Source organism: Capra hircus, chromosome 15, assembly GCF_001704415.2.
Source record: "Capra hircus breed San Clemente chromosome 15, ASM170441v1, whole genome shotgun sequence".
Taxonomy (NCBI): Eukaryota; Metazoa; Chordata; class Mammalia; order Artiodactyla; family Bovidae; genus Capra; species Capra hircus.
In genome coordinates, this window is record NC_030822.1 from 38959915 (window position 1) to 38975117 (window position 15203).

At 38.1% G+C, this 15203-nt stretch overlaps 1 protein-coding gene across 3 annotated transcripts in view; it reads right to left on the reverse strand.

Annotated features, from left to right (window-relative positions):
- Positions 1–15203, reverse strand: part of DENND5A (DENN domain containing 5A) — a 99263-nt gene that overhangs the window by 40448 nt on the left and 43612 nt on the right. For 2 of the 3 annotated variants that reach the window (XM_018059520.1, XM_018059523.1), the window contains exons 2-4: positions 8174–8245; positions 7314–7423; positions 4529–5186 (exon numbers count right to left, since the gene is read on the reverse strand). In XM_018059520.1, coding sequence (XP_017915009.1) covers positions 4529–5186; positions 7314–7423; positions 8174–8245 — 840 coding nt within the window. The remainder of the gene's footprint in view (positions 1–4528; positions 5187–7313; positions 7424–8173; positions 8246–15203) is intronic. The other variant, XM_018059522.1, reaches the window with a different exon arrangement.

The window sequence follows — 15203 nt, forward strand, 5'->3', positions numbered from 1 at the left end:
GTCTGCCCCCAACCTGACAACCTAGCCTGAATGGAAACAGTATGAAAGTGTCATTTTAACACTTTGATAAAAACCTTCCCTAGAACTTGACAGACTCAGAAGACTGATTTTCATTATTCAAAAGCCTATTCTAGGTCAGAGAGCACAGCTTGGAAGAGAAGGCTTATGTTCAAAGTTTAACTTTTCTTAAGGATGCAATTTCTAGACTTGTTTTTCTTTTAGTTTTTGGAGTTTTATTTTTAAAATAAGCAAAGCCAATACAATAGATTTATTAAAATCAAAATTTAACAAGTTACTATTTACAAATGGTATGATGGTTTCAGATACTTAAGGACAAAGCAGGAACAAAAATTTTAAAACCATATGAGTAATATCCTCCTGGAACAGTTGATTTCAAATGAGTGAGTTTTCACAGGGGTTAAACAGCTTTATGCACTAAAAACTCAGCCCACCATTTAAGCAAATCCCAGCTTAAAGGAGTTAAAAGTAACAAAAAGCTTTCCAGAAAATGAAGACAAATGAATAGGAAGTGAGCAGAAGCTGATATGCATCAACTAGATAGAGAAGTTTTAGCAAAGCATCCTGTGTGGTCACCAATAAAACTCTGGAGCAGCTTACACGTTGTTCCTGGCTAAGCATGACCTGGGAATAGTTTTGGGGTTTTTTTTGTTTAACTAGTAATGCAATAATTAAAAACTGATGACTAAAACTTCATCTTCTCAAATATTTACAGGTGGCCCTCTGCTTCCCTGGTGGCTCAGCTGGTAAAGAAGCTGCTTGCAATGAAGGAGACCTGGGTTCAATCCCTGGGCTGAGACGATCCCCTGGAGAAGGGAACAGCTACCCACTTCAGCATTCTGGTCTGGAGAATCCCATGGACTCTACAGTCCATGGGGTTGCAAAGAGTCAGACATGACTGAGCGACTTTCACTTCACTTCACTCTCTATCTACAGTTCCACATCCAAGGATTCAAACAACCATGGATTGTTCTTATACTATATTATAAGAATACTACTATATTCTTATAGTACATATTTATTGAAAAAAATCCACATATAAGTGGATCCATGTAATTCAAACCATGGATTGTTCTTATACTATATTATAAGAATACTACTATATTCTTATAGTACATATTTATTGAAAAAAATCCACATATAAGTGGATCCATGTAATTCAAACCCATGTTTTTCAGTGTCAGCTGTTTCACCCAGTTTAAGTCAAGAAACATGGGCTTCCTAGGTGGCACTAGTGGTAAAGAATCTGCCTGCCAATGCAGGAGACACAGGTTCAAGCCCTAGGTCAAGAAGATCCCCTAGAGGAGGGCATGGCAACCCACTCCAGTATTCTTGCCTAGAGAATCCCATGGACAGAGTACCCTGGCAGGCTACAGTCCATGGGGCTGCAGAGTCTGACACAACTGAGCAACTAAGCAGTCAAGAAACAGTAACTAAAAAAGCAACAAGACTTACACAAGTCTATACATCAGCCAGAGACAGGAGTCTGAAACATCATTATTTAAAACAAGTTGCAAAGTGAAGCCTCAGGAACCACACTCAGTCAACAGAGGCTTTTCTTGTTTGTTCTGCAGTGTTTAACAAGAACACTGTTGCTGCTGCTGCTGCTGCTGCTGCTGCTGCTGCTGCTGCTGCTGCTGCTGCTAAGTCGCTTCAGTCGTGTCCGACTCTGTGCCACCCCATAGGGTCCTCGTGAAAAACTGGAAGATCTAGAAACATCAGGCCAGGATTTCCAAAGGAATTAACTGGAGCTAACTATTGGCTGTTCATTTTAGATGGGGTATATGCTATTCAATTCAACACAGTCTCTATTACTTCAAATCATATCCAGAATCCAACCAGTTCACACCACTTTGCTGTTACCTCCTTAGTGAAGAGACAACATAGAGTCTCACTTCGATTATTACAATGGTCTCCTAACCAACATTATTCAGACTTTGCCCATGGACCAGATCTGGGACAATTTGACCTCAAAATAAAAAAAAAATTAATTATAGTAATGGACCATATAACCTACTGAATAAAATAAAAATCTATGAGTCCATACAATAATAAACAAGGGAGAATGAAATGTTCTTCCTCACAGCCTGGTAACTAATTCAGACTAGAATTATCAAAGGATGCTAAAGGTATTAGGTAAAAGTTTGAACAGCAACAATAAATTTATAGGGTTTCAAAGTATCAACTCACAAATTAGTTATTAATTACAAAGGTTAAAAATGATAACGTTCAGTTAAGAAATTCAGCAGATCACCTTAACCAAGTGATCAAATTAACATTATCAAAAATGGGACAAGCGAACATCATGTGCCTCCTGTGATAAAAATAGACATGATGTGCCTCTTGATATAATGCACTGAGAGAACCACTACATCACTTCTGTGATATCACAGCCAAAAATGTATAACCTGAATCTAGCCAGAAGGAAACATCAGAAGAAAAACCCAAATGGAGGTTCATTTTACAAAATACCTTGCCTGTACTCTACAAAAATGTCAGTCATAAGAGACATGAAGAATTGACTACTAAAAGCAATACGCATACTACATATGTTACTGGACTAAAATTCTGAACCAGGAATTTTTTTTAAATTATCATTCACTTTTCTGTGGAGTCTAAGAAATTAAACTAGGTTATAACAAAAAAGAAACAGACTCAGAACAAATGAGAGGTAAAAACTATTATGTATAAAATAAGCTACAATGACCTATTGTACAGTGCAGGGAACACAGGGAATATTGTCTGTATTCTCTGACAATATTTTATAACAACTACAACTGGAATATAACCCTTAAAAATCATGAATCACTATGGTGTACGCCTGAAACTTACATAATAGTGTATCAACTATCCCTCAATTTTTAAAAATTTATCATAAAGGACATTATTGGACAGTGGTAAATGAAACCTGAATACAGTATTATTATTTTGTTAATGTTAAATTTTCTAAATTTATTAATCATATTATGGCTATATTAAAAAATGTTCTTGTTCTTACAAAATAAAAGCTGAAGTACTAAGGAGTCAAGGAACATGGGATCTACAGTGACTCTCAATGGTTCATTTACGTTCACACACATACAGAGATACAGAGGGAATGATCAAACAATGCACCCAAATGTTAACAACTGGTGAATTGTGGCAGAGTACACAAGAGCTCTTTGAACATTTCTTACAACTCTTCTATAAGCTGGGAATGATTTCAAAATAAAAAGTCAAAAATCTTCAAACCTCTAATGACTAAACATCTCAGAGTAACAAAGTCCTTACAATGGCCTACAGGACTCTACAATTTGGCCTCCTGTTAAGTCTCTAACACCATCTGCTATTAAGCGCCTGCTCTCTCACAACATTATATCCATCAGGCACCCTCACTGTTCCTGGACATACCAACTACATTTCTGTCTCAGAACCTTTCTATTTTTTGTGCTCTTTGACTGGAAAACTTTTACCACAAACATTAACATGGATCACTCAGAGAGGCCTAATCTTTGTCAAGCAAGCAAAAATCACCTCTTTCCCACTAAAATGTAAGTTCTATTATAGCAGGAATGTTTATCTATTTTGTCCACCCTGAATTTCTAGCCCCTAGAATAACACCTGGCACACAACACACTCTCAGTAAATATGTTCTGAATGAATGAATTTTATGTTACTTAATTCACTCCCTTAATAAATATTTTTTCCTTCTGCTCTATTTATTGTTTTGTCCAAATCCGCTGCTCAAAATCACTTAACCTCTCATTTATAAAAAACAATTCAGTTATAACAAACAACAGAGAAAAGCAACACATTCTCATTTTCTCAAATATATTTTTTTCAAATATATGAAGGGTCATCACTACCATCAGGCTGAGGAAGGGGCAGAAACAACTCTGCAGAGTGATAGGACAAACTAGTAGAAAGTATGTCCCACAAACATCAACTCCTGCCTCCTCTTTTCAGCATCAGTCAGACTTTAGGAGGCAGGATTCTCCTCTCAGACTGCAGAGTCCAGCAAAAGGCCATGATGTTAGTCAATAAGAAATGGTAGACCTCTCATGTTCCATTAGTTTGCCATCCAGCGTGTGTGCATACTAAGTCACTTCAGTCATATCTGACTCTTTGGGACTGTATGGACCATAGGCTGCCAGGCTCCTCTGTCCATGGGATTCTCTAGGCAAGAATACTGGAGTGGGTTGCCATTTCCTCCTCCAGGGGGTCTTCCCAACCCAGGGATCAAACCCATATCACTTCTGTCTCCTGCTTTGGCAGGTGGGTTCTTTACCACTAGCGCCACAAGTTAATTTAGTTGATGCTAAATAGGGAATTTTGTATTTGTTCTTTGCAATTGGTTGAAAATTCACATACTTGGAATTTACAAAAGCTGATGAGTCATGGGAAGCAAAAGATCTGGATTCTGCTCAAACTCTAACAGCCCTTGGCCTTTACAGTCACCCCCACTGTTACCCGGATTGGAAAAAAAGAGAGGCCCTAGGCAGGAAGAGAGCTCTAGTAAGCACTGACTTACGCTGTGAGTAGAGCAGGATTTGAAACTCCAGAAGGGCACAAGTAAAAAGCTGAAAGACATTCTCCACTCCAAGCAGTTCAAAGACCTCTTTGACAGGAAAGTCGAACAGGGGAAGCTCATTGGTACTTGGTCTCTGGCAGACGATCGGCCCATAGACCCCAGAAAACTTCAAGGACCGGCCAGGAGGTGGGAGTGGCACCTCATATAGTACGTTGTATATGTAGCTCTCAAGGGGCAGTGGAGGGGGCTGAGGCGAAGTGACTGCCTGGTGAAGCTGTTCCAGCACACTCCGACATGCTTTCATGAAGGACATGGGCGTGATGAGGCAGATGCACTTAGAGACGTAGAGTGTATCCCGGCTAATGTCGTAGGAGTTGAAGCGCTGCAGCTTGGTCCCAGGAGTGCCATCACCATCCTCCATGCCACTGAGGTCTCGGCTATCACCAAGTGGGGCGTGGAGGACATCATACTCTGCATTGTGCATGTGGTAGAGGGTCTGCATTGCACTGCAGATCTGCTTGCTAGTCACCTCCTCATAAAATGTGAGAGCAAACCCGAAGGTCCGAGAGCCATCCTCCCTAGTGATAATAAAGGCATGGAACTGAGGCTCCCTGGGATCAGCCTGGGTCTTGAATGCCAGCCCTTTGGGCATGCATAGCTGTAAAAGACAACAAGAAAATAACGAGTGAGAACACACTGCTATTCCTCTTCTCAGAACACCATCACTACTTATTTATTAACACTTAAAGAGCACCTACTATGCTGTGTGTCTGGAATATCAAGTCCCACACAGCAAACTATCTGCCCTAAAGAACTCCCATTCTAAGACACACACTATTAACTAAAATTACATTGTAGTTATCAAGGCTATATAGAAGTATACACAAAGTACCAGAGGAACACAAAACAACTCAGTCTCAGTCTTCATTAGAAAAGGCTTCAGAGATGTGCTTATGCCTGAACTCATTAGGTAGACAAGAGAAAGACGGGTATTTCATGGGCACACACACAAAAAAAGTGCATAAAGAAGGTTAAAGAAAGCTTGGAGAATTTAGGTAGGTGGTCAAGCATGACAGCATGTATTAGGAGATGATGCTAGCAACATATCTAAAAACCAGATAGATGCAACTTCATACGTAAAAATAAACCAAGTTTTAGACTCTATCCAGTTCACAAGATTCTGTCATCAACAAAATCTTCTCTTTTCAGAGGGAAAAAAAAGGGGGGGAGGGGGGAAATGTTCATTTCATATAATGCAAAGAGATGACATAATCAGGATAAAGACGTACTTTTTTCACTTTAACTCAGATGCGTTATATAAAGAAACTGAACAGCTAATCAAAGTGACCTGAATCAATCAGTTTTCATTTTCTACTTTTTCACCAACCTAGTCATACAAATGGACTTTGAGGAGCCTGGGTTAACAAGTACAAGGAGCTACATTATGGTATTTCCATTATTCTTGAACTTGACTTCTCAAAGCCTAAATGTTTCTAGAATATACCATGTTAAAAGGAAATAAGAACCAGACTAGGAGTCAAAACACTTGAGGCTCTCTAGACTCAGATTCCTCCCCTGTAAAATGAAGATAATACTGTTTACTCTGCCTACTTCACAGGCTTATTGTGTCCATCAAACAAAATCATCCTCACAAAGCTATTAAAAAATAATGAAGTACAAAGATGTGGTCAAGGGCAGAGTTCTGGAACTAGTATTTAAGCTTACTCAAACAGCTCCTTAGCCATGTGACTTGAACACATTACCTAACCTCTCTGGATCTTAGTTTCCTTACCCATAAAATAAGTGTGTCTGTGTTTATTTAATATTATCTACATGAAGGATTTCATTTTTTGCTGTTTAGTCACTAGGTCGTGTCCAACTCATTGCGACCCCATGGACTGTAACCCACCAGGCTCCTCTATCCATGGGATTTCCCAGGCAAGCACACTGGAGTGGATTGCCATTTCCTTCCCCAGGGGATCTTTCCAACCCAGGGATTAAACTCACATCTCCTGCATTGGTACATGTGTTCTTTACCACTGAGCCACCAGGGTAGCCCACGTAAGGGGTACTATGAGAATTAAATGAGTTAATTCATGTCAAGTACTTATCACAGTACCTAGCATAAGTTGAATACTCAATAAATGTTATTCATAGTAGTATTCTTCTAGAGATTAAAAATGCTGCCTTATCTGTGTACTAAGTCACTTCAGTCATGTCTGACTCTTTGTGACTCCATGGACTGTAGCCCACCAGGCTTCTTTGTTCATGGGATTTTCCAGGGAGAACAGTGGAATGTGTTGCCATTTCCTTCTCCAGAGGATCTTCCCAACCCAGGGATTGAACCCATGTTTCTTTGGTCTCCTGCACTAGCAGGCAGGTTCTTTACCACTGGCACCAGCTGGGTGCTAAAATTATACTAAAACAAAGATTCATTTCTGCCATATTACTCAGATATATACAGTACAAATTAAGATTTAAATCTCAACATACAGTATCAATGCTGTAAGCAACTAAGAGCTCAATCTCACAAAAAAAGTTCATTAACCCAATACTAAGTACTTGTCTGACTCAACAGAAGCACACTGTGAATTTTGGTATAGCTGATATATTCTGAGTATTTGATAAAGTGATCAAAATGCAGAATCATGAACAACATGCATATTACCCCATCTTCAGAAGTTATTGATCCTTGGTGGAATCATAGCTACCATAGTCTGAACTTACAATCCTACTGTAAATTACTCCGTAAATTATCTCACACTTGTAGCTAACAAATACTAACCATTCCCACTGCATCTTGGTCAAAGGGATTCCAGTCCACATTCTCAGGATATCGTGCAAGGACCTTAGACTTGAATGTTCGTCTCAATGGTGTCTGCTCAAAATTTTCTCCTGCAAGAAAAACAACAGAGCAAATCATCTCCACAAAGTCCCTTGAAACCACAGGGTTATGAATATTAGAGCTTGGCAGTCCAGCAAGGTACAGAAATGAAGGCAAAAGGGTTAGTATGTCAACCATCTAAGAACAGGAAAGGCATTATAGTTATTAGATTATAGATCAGTAAGGAAGCTGGAAAAGTTTAGCATGGTTAATACTGGACACTGCTAGATACCTTGGCTTTTGTTTAAAATGAAATCATTACTACAAATCCAATAGTTAATCTTATTGGGAGAAGAAGGGAGAAAACACAAGGGAAGATGAAGGATTATATCATTGTTTCCCACCCCCACCCCCCAAAAGCAACATTTACTTTGGTAAAAGTCAACTGAAAACATGACAGAAGCATAAATTATTTTAAATTAAAAATAAAGTATGCATTTCTATGATCTCTGAAAAAATACAAGGCGGATTTTTCAGGATAAATGAGTTATTTGTCAGTTGAGAATCATTTGAAATTTCTGAATTCCTCCTTTGTTTCCTCCATCCCTTCCTAAAAACATTAAGAGTAGACAGAAATAAGGACATTAAGAAGAAAAGAGGAAGAATCAAAGAACCCACCACCTAGAAGGATAGGAATATGAAAAATCTATTGGTCGAAAAAAGCATAAGAAAGTTAGAATGCCAAAGGGTACAAAATGCCGCCGGAGAGACTTATATAAGAGCCACCAGAATGCTATGGGTGTTTTCAAGTTTGTTTTTACCTTCAGTTGTACTTGAAATGAAAGAGCTGGCACCATCCCTGGCTTTAGAAGCCTGTATGTACTGGCATAATGCTACATGATAAATAAAATAACACAGGATTACAATAAAGCAATGTTAATCAAACTTTTTTGACCATGACTCCAGTATGAAACAAAGTTTATATCATGAAGCAATAAACACATACATAATATGTATACATAAATTCACTTAAAAATTTCACCCAAAAAATACTTACCCTTACTACATGAGATGTCTTTTCATAATTTCTACTCTATATCATTTAAAACCAAAATGCTACCTGCAGACCTACTAATGGCCACGATTCAGTTTGAAAAACATTACAATATAGTATAATGGGAAAAAGAACTCAACAGATGTTAAAGTACTATAAAGCCACTAGTGCTTTCTCTGAAAGTATACCACCAAATATTGTTTTTCCCAAAGAATGAGGGAGAAGGGGACAAATTAAATGCACCTAAATATTTCAAACATATAAATTTACTAGTTATCATGGGAAAATATGTGGGAAACATGACCAAGGACAATTCAATTGAATTACATATCTATTTACTGAGTAATCATGTTATACAAGGGCCTTAGGTACTGTGGAGGATAGAGATGAACCACCTATCTTCAAGAACCGTTCCATCAAACGTATATGAAACATTCTATAGGAAAAAGAACACACACAAATAACAATTTTGCAGGGAGGTTATTAGGTAGGAGGCTCCACTTATGTGATTTATCCATTCAGAGCACACTTGCACAGGATCCTGTTCATGTGCTTCCAGTTGCCAGAATAAACTCTGCTCCAACTAAAGTTTTTCTAAGTTGGCTTAGAACCCCAGGAGGCTGGTGATTATTAAGGGAGATGCACTTCTCACCAACACAAGATTGGGATGAACCTAAAGTCAGAGAGTCCTTCACTTTCAATCAGCCTAGAGGCATCTTGAAGGTTTCTGGGAAAAAAAAGTTTATATTAATTCTAAGGCACCTGTTCCAGAAACTAATAGTCATTCCAGTCAGAAAGTTACTGCTTTTATAATTAAAACTTTCACATCCATTTTCTGTCAGGTTCTGTCCATCACTGTCATCATAAGCCCACTTATTCATAATTTTCAACTTCTGACAAGGCCCAATCTTCTTTCTGTTAATAAAGCCAAGTTCTACAATTTCAATTTCTCTCACATCCAATCCCTTCTTTCAAACTGATTTTTCTGAAACTCGTATCTAGCAAGTTTCATTTCTCAAAATACATTTGGTAATCTTCACTGAAGAAAACTTGCAAAATCAGCAGGCAGCTGGTGATATTGGAAGCAATGCAACAAAGCTCTACAGCTATGTCAAGCAAGTCTCAGAGCTTTCACTAACACCTGCAGAGTGCAAAGAGCCCACTCATGCAAGCCTGCACTCACTGTACAAAGTAATTAAACTGCAAGCAGCTGACAAAAGATCTTGTCTACATTCTGACATTCTCAGAATGTATTTTTAAACTGCATCCAATTCTGAGAGAAGATAAACTATTTCTTCCTCATAAGCTTCTTTACTTTTAATTGTCAGTTTTCTCATTTCTTTCTTAGTAGGCTAAAAAATCCCCTCAGTAAAAACCACAAAATATCTGAACATACACAGAAGTCAGGGCTGTTAGCAATGTCCTATATGAAAGCCTTCAGAGAAAGACATTTTCCTCAGAGGGCTATGAGGTACCCCCTAAGACCTGAAGAGCATTCAAAAGATGAAACAGGGGACTATTTAGGGGGAGAATTTCAAAGCAGTGAGATGAAGAATGGAGCTAAAAGTGAACATGATGAGCTGACCTGGAATGTAGACAAAAAGGAGGAGGAAAGCTATGATCACAGAAGTGGTCCTCAGATCCTCTGTCCCCACCACTACCTCTCCACTTCCTGCTCCTTCTTTAAACAAGCTGAGTAAAGAAGTCTTGTTAAATAGTCAGGTTCTGAGTAAACGCACAGCAGACAGTGCCTCTTAGACAAAAGTCCTGCTGTGTATTAGACTGAACCAGTAGCAGAAGCATAGTATTTTCACTGCAAGGGGAAAGGCGATGTGTAAAGAACAGGTATAAGGGCCCTGAGACCAAATCATGTTCATTATAGACACCATATGAAGTGTCATAAAGTAATAGAGGAAGGAGATCACAAACCTAAGATCTTTTTATTAAAAACAACTTAATCGCTGTTCATTTACTGAGGGCTGAATTTTTCAGAGAATAAGCAACACACACATATTGCCTCAGGAACATCTAGATAGCCCTATCTCCTCGAACCTACACGAAGCTACACGTGTCACAGGTCCCTTAAATCCTGTTATTTAGACCTCTGGAAATATAAACAATACCAGGAATATGACATCACAACCACAGCTGTTCCATTGTTCTATAAACAATAACTAATTATTTGCCCAACACAAATGTCAGCGGGTCTGAACATCAAAAGGCACATTTCTAACAACAACTGAAAAATTAGTCAACTAGGTATCAATCTATCTTTGTGAATCTGCCCCCTGGAAAGTACAGTTCAGATAAAATCACAACAGATTTTCTTTAAAAGCCTGCATGCCTTACAAGGACTTCTAATAGGTTCTTTGTTTACTTGTCCTGCTTTGGCCAAGCCAGAAACAAACTGACATTTGTATTGCTATTAGCTTCTTGGTACTAGCTTGATTTGAATAACCCTGAATGAGGGATGCTGATGCTGAGAAGCTTCAAAGGAACCCCTAAACTCTGCAATGCTTTACAAATTTTTGTAGGAAGACGTCTGCATTTTTCTGGGGAGAAAACACAATTTCTATCAGATCTCAAAGGATTTCATGACTCAAGTTAAAAGCACAGCTCCAAATATTTCTAATATGGGCAGAAAATGTTTTCACCACTTAAAAGTTAACCTAAATGAGCAGGTTTTCACAGAGTCTAAAATGAAATACACATACTACTAAATAACTGCTTTCCAGGTTGATAATGACCCAAATTAGGACATTATTTGTTGATTGCTTCATGTGAGCAAGTTAAAATAGAAAATACCTCAAAACTTCTGTCTGAAGTCCAGGTCATCAGAAAATGTTCATCAAGACCTCCACATTTATATTAAACTTATTATGTTTATATTTTTAAGTGGTAGAGGGGATATGAAAAGGTAGGTCTATCTGAGGAAGACCCAATATAGTTAAATCTCAACCTGGTTTATGCTGAACCACCTAACTTCTCCAGATCATAGTGTTAGCTTAGATTCAAGCAAAATAAAAGTAACCATTATTTCCTGGGAAACTGTTTATAGAATACATCTGTTATACCTACATCTTGGATTAGATACACCAAATAAAATGAGTATCTAATTTCTAAACTATAGTAGTCAGAGATGGGATACACTAAGGGAGCTTTATATAAAATTTGAAGTTTTTTTTTTTTTAAAAAGCTAAAAACATGTTTATATCTGGCCCCTTGGAGGACATAGGGAGGATTATATAAATATCGGTGAAACTAAAATTTAAAAAAATAAACAAACAACAACAAAAAACTGACTTTGTCAAAAGAGTAATTTATATCTAGTTTGATGGAAGTTCTACTTCCAGCCATGGCAGAAAGTCTCCTATGACACCAACTCTCTTACAGATAAACTATGAACTCCAGACAAAATATAAAAAACAACTACCCAAAGGGATGTGTGTGTGTGTGTGTGTGTTAGTAGTTCAGTCTTGTCTGACTCTTTGCAACCCCATGGACCATAGCCCACCAGGCTTCTCTGTCCATGCAATTTCCCAGGCGAGAATACTGGAGTGGGTTGCCATTCCCTTCTCCAAGGCATCTTCCCATCCAGGGACCAAATCCAGGTTTCCTGCACTACAGGCAGATTCTCTACAGTCTGAGCCACTATTGAAGCCCATCCAAAGGTAACAGAGAACAAAAAACAGGCAGATTATGAAAGGAGATGGAGGGTCAACCCTGGGGAAAAGGTAATAACACTGGAAAAGAGTCCCCTTTTGGCTAGGCAGGTCCGAGTCTGTGCCATGAGAGGTAGCTAAAATTCAGATAAAAATCCAGTCTTATTAGCTTGAAGAACCAGAGAACAGACTTTAAAGGCAACCACAACAGCTGAGAAGTGAGGGAGGGAAATTCCAAGGAGAGCCAGAGAGGGGTACCACTAACTGTATAAATGCTGCTCAAGTCTCTGACTGATCCCTAAACCATAAGGGCATGGAACAGACCCCAAACAGCTAAATTAGGGCTAAAAGAACTGAACTGAGATTTAAGCTGCTGCTCACTGCTGGGAAACGAACAAAATTCAATGTTCTCTGGAGGAAAGTGACAGAATTCAGAGTTTCTATAACATACCATACACAATGTCAAGGACACAATCTAAAATTGGTTAGCATATAAAGAAACAAGAAACATGACCCATTCTCAAGAGAAGAGTCAAAAGAAACTGACTTTGCATTGACCCAAATGTTTGGATTAGCAGTCAAGGATTTAAAAGAGGGGTGTTCATAATGAATGAAAAGCCAGTAAATCTCAGCAAAGAAATAGATACTATAATTAAATGGATGGGAAAAGTAGAATGGAGATGCAGAAGAGTTAGTGAACTGAAAAACAAATCAACCACAAAGTAACCAAACTGTAAAACATAAAGAAAAAAGATTAGAAAGAAAAGGGGGGGCAAGGGAGGGAAACCAGAGATATGAGAGACAGCAAGTCTAACATAAATATAATTGGAGCCCCAAAGGAAAGAAGAGCAAATCAGGTTAAACAGAATATTTGAAGAAATAATGATCAAAAATTTCCCTAATTTGGTAAAAGATATAAATTTACAGAGTCAAGAAGCTCAGTCAACAATTCCAAGCAGGATAAATACCAAGAAAATGATATGCAATTAAACTCTTGAAAAAAGAAAAACTTTAAGAGAAAATCTTGAATGGAGCCAAAGAAAAAGAATGTATTACATTAAGAAGAAAAATGATTGAAATTACTACTGCTTTTTATCAGAAACAATAGTGATTATAAGACATGGAAAACATTCTACATATACTAAAAGAAAAAAAAAAGCCTTGTCAATCTAGAATTTCACAAACAAAAATCCTTCAAAATTGAAGGCAAAAATTAACACATTTCAGGTAAAACAAAGCTGAGAGAATTCACTGCTGCAGACCTGCACTTACAAGAATAAGAACAGGTTATATACTGTATGATTCCATTTATATGACATTCTTGTAATGACAAAATTAAAGAAATGAACAGATCAATAGTGGTATTCATTCATTCATCACAGAAATGAATGATCAGAAGTCAGGGATGGGTGGAGGGAGGCTACAAAAGCGCAACTCCAAGAATTCTTGTGGTGACAGAACTATCCTGTATCCTGACTGTATCAGGATGCTAATATCCTGATATTAACATGTATCAATGTTAATATACTGGTTGTGACACTATACTACAGTTTTTCAAGATGTTACCATCGGGTAAAGGAAAATAATCTCCCTGTATTATTTCTTTCAGCAGCATAACTGATTCTACAATTACCTCAAATAAAAAGTTTAATGTATTTAAAAAGCATGTCTTTAATTTTAAAAAAGTGTTTTAATGTTTTAAACAACCAGCCAAGGTTTTAAAGCCGAAGCTGCAGGCAACACAAATCCAGCGTTCAAAGCTAAACCTGGGACAGAGTTCTTTGAAGACAGCTATGTTCTCCCTCTCTAAGACAGAAGCGTCATATAAACTACCTATTCTCACCTCAACACCACCAATCCTATAAGGTCTAGTTCACATTATCTACAGCAAGAGTGATGAAATTTTTTTCCCTAGAAATAGATGTATGCATGCGTGTGAGCATGCTCAGTTGCCCGCCAGGCTCCTCTGTCCATGGGATTTCCCAGGCCAGAGTACTGGAGTGGGTTGCAATTTCCTTCTCCAGGGGATCTTTCTGACCCAGGGATTGAACCTGATTCTCCTGCATTGGCAGGTGGGTTCTTTACGACTGAGCCACCAGAGAAGCCCTTGGGAATGGATATAATCAGATGATTATGCTATCCTTTGCATAATGACAACCTGGGATGTCCTAGAACTGATCCTGTTAGTGACACTGGTCACCAATTCAGTGCTACTCATGCTATAATCAATTTCTTTCCTGCATTAAAAGATTTCACTATATTTTTCCTGTTATAAACATTTCTGAAATTGATTGCCCAACTGAATAGTATTACTACCAACTTATACTTAGGTTTCCAGTGCATGTTGAAAACCAACTGTTGTATCTTCAATTCACTTCCTGCCCCAGCATTTCAATTTTCCTTGTCTTGTAGATAATTTCTGAACTTGTGCACAAATCAGAGATGACCTTCTGTCAACTCTAACAGGGCACAACGTAGAAAGAGAAGGAAATGCAAATTTCTAACTAAATTAACTTGTTATTACTTTTAGATGACAACTTCATTACTATCAGAACTTTTTAAATAGAGACAGCTTTAAAATGACACAGACTAACAAGCAGAGTTTTGGTATCTAAAGAAAACCATCTTACACTGCTCTCATCACTGTCTTCTTGTACAAAGTTGAGGTAAATTCACAGCTCCTGCATGAAGTGAAGAAGACAACCACTCCTTGAAGAGACAGCCTGTACCTTGGCCCCCCATCACCAGATGACTGTGGTGCTCAGGAGACAGACACTCACAAATATCCAGAATGCAGATAATGAGCTGCCCCCCATATGGACAAGCCACAGGCCTCTTCTAAGGCACTATTAACCCAGGAAAACTGTTTACCAGGCTTTCAAAGAAAGAGCAACAGAAACCATCTGTTACCCCTATGTGTTCCCCTGAGACAAATTTCTTCACTTTCTTTCTCAATGTATTTTCTTTGTCAGACTAACTTTAGATTTGTACATATGGACACTACCCTTATTGATGCTTTGCCTCCTACTTGATATCATCAGGGCACCACACCTAGTCCAATTCATGCAATTAGTATTCTTAAAATGGCTGAACTTCTCACATACCCAATTTTAACAAGAGACTGAGATTTGAGAA